The following is an 8,876-nucleotide window of genomic DNA, read 5'->3' on the forward strand; positions in this document are numbered from 1 at the left end:
CTACCCCACCCCCTGCTAACTTACCGACCTCCTCCACTCTTCCTACCACTCCATCCCACACAGCTATCTCCTCCTGTACCACCATCCCCTCCCTCCTAGATTGTAAGCTCGAAAGAGCAGGGCCCTCAATCCCCTCATGTTTTGCATTGTATTGGTATTGTTCTGTCACATGTTCTGTCCCCCTTTGTAATGTACAGCGCTGAGCGAACTATTGGCGCTTTTTAAATACTGTATTATAATAATAATAATCACAGACTGTGTCAGAGTGTAATCACAGCCTGTGTCTTAGAATAACAGGGAGGTGAAGCCTCCATCAATCCAGATGTGATATCCCACCCCCACCCCCCTTGCGGTTAGCTGGTTAGTGGGCATAGAGGAGGAGGGAGGGGGTGGGCTGTCATTTACCACTGTGTATACACCCATATGTGTGACTCTATAGTCACATGGGCTGCTCAGATGTGATAGAGTGGAAATGCTCAAACATAGAAACTCACTAAAAACTGAGCATGTGCAGTAGCTGCCTACACCACTCCCAATTGCACTAGGGACATGGGACATGGACAGAAGGGGGGAGATAGAGAACAGCAGGATCAACCAGTTTTGTGTTTGCGGAATACAGAAAATGAATCCTATAGTGACTGGGTGAGTAGTAACAGCATGTAATACAGCATTTACTGATAGTGATTTATGATGTGGGTTTAATGACACTAAGTTTATTATTATTATACAGGATTTATATAGCACTGACAGTTTGCTCAGCGCTTTACAATATAAATGGAGACAATACAGCAACAATACAGATCAATACAAGAGGGTTAGGAGGGCCCTGATCCTCAGAGCTTACAATCTAATAGGGAGGGGCTGGTGGTACAAAAGGTAATAACTGTGGGGGATGGACTGGTAAGAGGAATAGAAGATTCCATTATTATCTGAAGGCAGGATAGGCTTCTCTGAAGAGATAGGTTTTTGCACTTTGGAGCTTACAATCTAAGATCTAGTACATTGCCTAGAACAGGGCCAAAAGGTGGATTAAGGGGTTTTTTTCTGCCACAGTACTCAGAGTGAGCATCTTTCTTCATTTCTGCTCCAGGTAAGGGTGGGTGTCACACAGGTGAAATATAAATAGGGCTTCCCTGTTCAACTTGCCAGCCAGCTAACCAACAAACATTGGTCAGCAACCCCAGTCTATAAATGGCTTTTATCAGCAAGGAACATGGATAGGTATCACTTATCAAAAAGGGGGATAAGAAAGCCAGTTCAATCTGCCAGCCAGTTAGCCAACCATCAAAAACCAAATTAACCTGTCTAACAACATGCGTTTAAAAACAGGGGTTTAGTTAGCACACATTCGCAAATACATACGTAAGCCACAGAGCCACATCACGGCACCCTGAATATCTGTGGTCATAACTCTACAAATCTTGAGAGTCCTCATAATAGAGGCACATGCATTTAATGGATAGAAACAAGGGCAGGTGGACCTGAGAGAGCCCACCCTCATTAAAGTTACAGGAGCGCACTGACACCCAGCATGTAGCACAATGGCAGCCAGGGTATCCAATGCACCCACAAACCTCAAAAAATACATACAAAATACTGGTCACCAACCCAGGTCTATAACTGCCTACAAAACTGGTAGATACACAACCTCAGGCCACCCAATTTTATGACCTCTAGGTTGAGCTAGGGTGGTGTACTAGTGAATAGCAGATGTATGTAATTATTTACATGAATATTTTAAAAGATCTCATGTCACTCTTCATCATAGTAAGATTTAATTTCCCTGTATACCTGTCAGGGAAGGCGTATAACTGTGCCATGTGGGAGATGTTCGGACTCCCCAGGGGTTCTGCACCGTCTATATAACCTTCCTTGGCTTGGCAGACATGGCCAAACCTACAGTAGTTTGCATGTCACTCTGTGTTCTGGTTATTTGTTCTAGGACATCAGCTGGAAGTCAGATACACTGTATATAAATCTACTCTAGAGACCTGGAACTGCCATTAAAAATTCTAATTTCTTACATAAGCTCTGCATTCCAGCCAAAGACAGGTGAGTGGAGGTATCTTCAAGCCTCACCTCTAAATCATATCATACCATTTTATTAGGTTTGTTAAGTTGCTCTTGAGCAAAATCTGGTAAGACAAAGGTCCAACCAATTCATGCACCAATTGGGGTTGATTTACTAAAGGCAAATAGACTGTGCACTTTGCAATTGCAGTTGCCTCATAGTTTAGTAAATGAGGAGAAGTTCTGTTGACTTCCATTATCCAATCAAGTGCAACCAAAAATGCTGTTCTTTAATTTCCATTGCATGTAATTGGGTGTTCTTTGCCAAAGTAAGGCTTAACCTCATTGACTAAGTTCTTGGAGCAAATGCACTTGCAAAGTGCACAGGTTATGTGCCTTTAGTAAATCAACACCCACTATGTCACACAAAGAGCATTTTTCTGAAGCCTCCCTCTCAACTGGCCTGAAAAGGGATCACTTACTGTATATGTGAAGACAGATCACAGTGTGGAAGAACGTACCAAAACCATGTAAGCAATGTAAGCATTTTATTACTTTTTAATTTCAAGCTGTCTTCAGAACATCCAATATTGGTGCAGATTTTTGTGCTGTATTTGGGTATTTATTTATAACTTGAACGTATAGCAAACAGGCATCAAAGCTTCATCAGACATTTTCTGAGTCCTAATTATATCACTCATGGGATTGCTGTGATAATATGATATTTATTGCCATGACAGTATAAATTGGCTTGAGATTAGGGTTAGTGTCAGGGTTAATGTTTTTTTAACTACTTGACCTCTGGCAGGTTTTACCCCCTTCATGACCAGGATATGTTTTGCTATGTTGTGCTGCTTTAATTGGCAGTTGTGTGGTCAGGCAACGCTGTACCCCAATTAAATTTATATTATTTTTTCACATAAATAGAGCTTTCTTTTGGTGATATTTGATCACCACTGTTTTTTTTTCTTTTATGATATAAACGATATTAAAATTTTGAAAAATAAATGATATTTTCTACTTACTGTTATAAAACATATCTGACAAAATAAAATATCTTCATAAATTTAATCCAAAATGTACTCTGCTACATGTCTTTGGAAAAAACCAAGCTGCCATTTTGGGGACACTATACTACTGGAGACACTAGTATAGTTCTGATCGTGATCAAGATACTGATCTGTGCAGACACTTTACTAGTAATAACAGTGATCAGCAACTTTTAATGTGACTGTGATAGTGTGGCAGGCAATCTGGTGCTAACTGACAATGGCTGGGAGGGACACTAACTGACTAACTAACACTGACGTCACTATTGATACTAATACAATGATCAGTGATAATACTGTACACTGTAACTCTACTAATGACACTGGCTAGGTGACAGGACAAACAGGGCAGTCAAAGGGTTTGCTGTGGAGGGCAATCAAGTGGTTAAATGTGCCTAACAAGTGTATGCAAGTGTATCTGTGCTGCTTCTACTCAAAGAATCTGGTTGGCTTCTCTCCCTGAATGAAAAGGGTTCAAGGAGGAAGAAACTGGCCAGGTCCTTGGTGTTCTGTTCACACACCCAATCAGGTATAGAGCCATAATCAGTGGCTGTATCCTGCTGACAAACTTGTGCTGTGTCCAGTCACAGCACAGGCCAGCAGGGGGCGCATGCACTCACACCCAAAACCCAGAACTAAGTTGTGACGTACAGGTACATCGCTTAGCCTGCAGCTTCCTGCCCACCTGCAGGAAGTGTACTGTGGGTGCAGTACGTGGTTAAAGCCCAAACTTGTTTCTTCTTTTGGATAGAGTAGGGGAGGGTTCAAACTGCCGTCACTGTCCTATGTTGTCTATGGGTACTTCAAATCTCACACTCCATAGCAGAAACTTGGAAACAGCAAAGATTTATTACAACTGACAAAATTGTAATGTTAATCCAGATGTGGAGATTTGATAAAGAAGGTAGTCAACTGGTGTATGTTCTTCGTCACGGCAAGCTGTGTGATTTTTTTGGGGGAGTACGTTTCCAGGAATGAAAACAGCATAAATGCAAGGTACCCCCTCTATGAAGTGTACAGCCAATCAACTTCTCCCTTTTATGTTGCTTAGTAGATTCAGCCAATAGCAGAATCAGTTATGAGCATTCCTTGGGTGATGGAACAATGGCTTTGCAATGGTCCATCATAGGGTGGTGGGTAGCTGCACATGTTGGCAATAATGCCTAATCAATAATTTGTGACCCATGAAAGAGCCAATTAATTAATTACTTACAACCATTTGTAGGCCTTCTGTTACTAATTGTGAGCACCGCCTGACTGTTATTTTGCTGAATAGAGGGCGGAATGGTTGGGTGCAGGGGCGGACTGACCATTTCTAGATATAATGAAGAGGGTTACTATCATTTAATGTTGGTCTACTGATGAGTCTGTGATATGTTTGTGTGAGAAGGCAGTTTTCTCAACAAGTTCCAATCCCAGAGAAGACAAGAATCTTGCAAAACAATCCAAAAATTAACACCCAACGTAGGATTTTTAAGGCATCAAAATCATAGGTACAAATAAATATATAAAGGGTTGTCTTTATTACAAATCTCAATAAAACATCAACACTAAGTGCTAAAAAAATATTTGGCTGATACATTCATATCTCTTATTAGACCCAACAAATACTACATATACCATATGGTTGTCACCATTACAATCAGATTTTGATATTAATTCACATGTGGAACCCAGCATGTTTCAATTGTAAATCTTCATCTGGGGTCCAATGATGGAATTTCTTGCAGTAGACAAGTATCCAAAAAGTAATCAGCCACAATTGTAAAAGAAATGATCCAAAGGCTGTCAGCAGTGCCACCAGAACGCAGATGCAAGGTTTGACATAAAAAGCGGCAAGCCCCTACTAACCCAAAGAGGCTGTAGACCTCTGTGGCTACAATGGTGTTGTAATTGCATAAGCTCATAAAAATGTCTTGAGGCATACGACATCAGGAAACACTAACACCACACCCCTAAATGGGCAAAGAAATGTACCTAGGCCAGTGAAACTGTGTTTGGTAGAGCCTACAAGTGTACTTTTCTGGGGGAGTCACTATGTGCCAGATCAAGCAAGAAGAGCAACTGCCCAAAAAATCTATCCCCATAAAATGGAAGTAGAGGTGGGCTCAATAGAACAACACATGGGCCATATGCCTAATCATGGACTGCCTGATGCTGATGTCAAAAATAACGCCAAAGACATTCACTTCTATTGAGCCTGCCTCTACTTCTTTTTTATGGTGGAAGGCATTTTTGGCCAGCAGCTATGCTTGCTTGATCCGGGTCGGTTTGCACATAGTGACTCCTTTACTGGAGAAGAAGGTTCACTTGTAGGGTTGCATGCATGGGTTGTTAACATTTTTTGGATTCTATGATTTGGGATGTGACATCCTGAGTATTCAAACCTGACTCTTTGGCTTGCAAAACAACTCACTGCTTCTACACCAACAGCTTTTTCAGACTCCTATCTCCCCACTACTATTATTGATAATAATAGTAAAGTGGTTTAAAGGCTAAACATTTTTTACCTTAATGCATTCCTTGCATTAAGAAAAAAATGTTTAGGCATCAGTCCCCCCCCCCCCATTTCTTATACTTACCTGAGCCCTCATTTGATCCAGCGCTGTGCCTATCTGCATATCTTCTCTCCACTCACTTCCTGACCTCACAGACTTTGCTGAGGTAATGGGAGCCATTGGCTCTCACTGCTGTCAATCAAAGCCAGTAACGGGGGGAGCTGTCTGTGTCTATGGATGCAGGCAGTGGGGCTCAGAAGCATGCCTGCAGGAGCAACTTTCTATGGGGGCACTCACAGGAGAAGTGGAGCCTTGAGTGCCGGCAGGGGACCTTAGAAGAGGAGGTTCAGGGCCACTCTGTGCAATTCCATTGCCTAAAGCATGTACGTATAAGTTTATTTAAAAGAAAAAAAAAATAATTCATTTTCAATACCTTTAAATCCAAAGTGGGAACAAGGGTCCACAATCATGTTGCCTTGAAACCAGGCTATGTAATAAAATAATTACCTATACATGTTGGGTTGGCATGCTTTGCCCAGGTTTCAGATTTCCTTCTCCAAGCACTAAGCTCCTAAGCTTTTTACAAAGGTTTTGGAAAATGTACCAAAAACTGAAACTGTTATCTGCATAAGTACATGGGACATAGAGAAATGATATTGGAATTTATGGATTTCTAGCTTATTTATATACTGTAGCTGTGTGATTAACTTTATTCTGCTCTTCCCATGCAGCATAGACCTCAATGGTGACTTGTTTTTCGGTGTATCTGACTTTGGTCTGCAAAGTCTGTAAAACGTGTTATGTCCTATTTTTTATAGATTTGTAAACTAATGCCTTCAGATTTATTACTTCATCTTTTTTATCACATAAGTGGTCAATAATACATGGAACCTACTGAGAATAAGACTATTTTTGGCTTTATACTGTTGGGTTTCTCTAATGTACCTCATCTTCTCCTTCCACTCTTCTCCTTTTTCTTGGTTGTGTATGTCCTCTCCATCTCAGGAAACTCTTTCCTGATTGTGCTTATTGTATCACAGCCCCAACTTCACACCACAATGTACACCTTGATGGGGAACCTTGCTTTTGTGGATATGTGTCTTACCTCTACTACCATTCCTAAGTCTTTGCATAGCCTTTTATTCAGAGACACCCATATCTCCTTCCATGGCTGCTTTATCCAGCTCTTTCTGTTTCTTACAGTGGCCAGCATGGGTGGTTTTTTGTTGACCATCATGGCCTTGGACCGATATTGTGCGGTGTGCTTACCCCTACGTTACCTGACAATTATGAACAGTAGGACCTGTATGTGTCTATTAACTTTCTGTTGGATCATTGCCTTTCTCCAATCTACTTTCTACACTGTTTTGACTTCTTCTCAGACATTCTGTAGTTGGGTTATTCTTCATTTCTTCTGTGATGTTCCTGTACTAATGAAATTGGCTTGCACAGGAATCTCAGAAGCTCTACAAATTGTTGACATTACCATAGTTTCCCTCATCATCGTTTGCCCACTGATCATCATCCTTGGATCATATGTATTCATAATAAGAGCAGTGTTGGCTATACAGTCATCCCAAGGAAGGCGCAAGACCTTCTCCACTTGCTCATCTCACCTCACCATGGTCATCCTTCTCTACTGCACAAGCATATTTATGTACTTCCGACCAATGTCCTTGTACACACCGACTTATGATCGGGTCATCAGTGTGGTGTCCAGCGTCATTAACCCAATGCTCAACCCCATTATTTACAGCCTGAGAAACAAGGACGTAAAATCAGCTGTAAAGAGAATTCTAAAATAAAAATTAAAAAATGCTAGAGGTTAAGGCTACACTATAATTTTCTAGTAAAAAAAGCAGGCTAGATAATTATGTCATTAACTTGCTTGATCACTTTTGATCTAATATACATATTCAGGTACAAGCACACACGCACACTCAGTATATACCAAAATCAGCGCTCATATCTTCATGCTACACAGAAAACATGGAATCAGACACTCACTGAGATGCCGTCCTCAACAGATCGGGAAATCTTGATGCTGGCAAAAAAGAATAAAACAGGGCTGACTCTCCTCATGCATTACCGTGATATAAAGGAAATGTAATGTAAAATTATAAATGTATACTCACAAACCAAAAAGGTCATAAAAACAGAGACAAGGAGCCAAAGATGACAATCGCGGACAGCGGAGGTCCTTGGGTGAAAGGTGCTAACGCATTTCGGGAGCTGAACCCCCTTCCTCAGAAACTGCTCTGAGGAAGGGAGTTCAACTCTCGAAATGTTTTTCTTTTTTGCACACTCAGTAATATGAACATCTTTTGACTGTCTATCAAGGTCTGCGATTAGTATGCTGGTCAATGTATACTCTTTTGTTACCCAACCACCAGGAGCATAAGAAAATGTGTTTTTTTATGGACTATCCTTACTCACTGTGTCACTCTTTGTATGGCCATAGATGTCACTTTCTTTATTCAGGTTGGGTAATTCTCCATGATTTTTGCTGTACCATCCTGTAGCTGCCTTGGATTAACACTTATGCTCAGTAAATAGCTGTCTTTACGGAAGGACCCTTAATTATCAGGGGCTTAAAACAGAATCCCATCACAAAAGTCTCAAACAGGCTTGAACATATTTTCATTTCAAAGGTTTTTTTCAATCTATTTAAATATGCAACATTCATTAAAATTATGTGTATGTTACCCCAAAAATGTTTATCACTTATATGAGTCTGTTTATCAGCTTTTCATGTTTTTAATTATTCTATCCTGAACTTTTTTTTTTTGCTTCCTGTTTATTTTTTTTTGCTCTTTATTTACTCTGCCAATTAATCCTTTTGTTAAACTCAAGAAAACTGTACTTGGTGCAACAATTCAAAAATTAATTCAGAAGTGTTATATGTGTTTAGTAGCACTCAGAAAACACCAAAATACAAGTGCATATGTCAACTTTGCAATGTTGTTGCGCTGTACCTAAGTAAATCAAATGAGATAAAAAAAATAAAATATATAAAAAAAATCCATGAAACAAATTAATAAATAATGTGTCAACACCTCCAGTGAGATATGTATATATATTCTGTGTTATATCACATAGTCCAAAAGAAATGTTCATTAAAGTGACTTAAGCAAAGCAACTGAAAGTCTCCCAGTGAGTTCCACCACCGTTGCCATACACAGCCTCTTACCATTCTGAAAGACCCCAAATTATAAGTGGTCTTAATGTGCTAACAAATATGTGGGATCTGCATGTATAATGTATTCCAGGGCATGGGAACCACAGGGTACACCAACAGGGACCCTGCTAAATCACCTCT

The 8,876-nt window shown here is 40.3% G+C and overlaps 1 protein-coding gene across 1 annotated transcript; it reads left to right on the forward strand.

The window, feature by feature from the left end:
• Nucleotides 1-6,308: 6,308 nt before the first annotated feature.
• Nucleotides 6,309-8,653, forward strand: LOC149436169 (olfactory receptor 5V1-like). The gene has a single exon (XM_089661936.1). The coding sequence runs from the start codon at nucleotides 6,442-6,444 to the stop codon at nucleotides 7,360-7,362; it is 921 nt and encodes a 306-aa protein (XP_089518062.1). The 5' UTR covers nucleotides 6,309-6,441; the 3' UTR covers nucleotides 7,363-8,653.
• The last annotated feature ends 223 nt before the right edge of the window (nucleotides 8,654-8,876 follow it).

This window comes from Staurois parvus, unplaced genomic scaffold, assembly GCF_062004578.1.
Source record: "Staurois parvus isolate SC_StPar_1 unplaced genomic scaffold, SC_StPar_1.0 ptg001411l, whole genome shotgun sequence".
NCBI lineage: Eukaryota > Metazoa > Chordata > Amphibia > Anura > Ranidae > Staurois > Staurois parvus.

Bases quoted from the DNA above. Each gene is read 5' to 3' on its own strand.
- LOC149436169 (XM_089661936.1), top strand. From the start codon at position 6,442: ATGGAACCTACTGAGAATAAGACTATTTTTGGCTTTATACTGTTGGGT.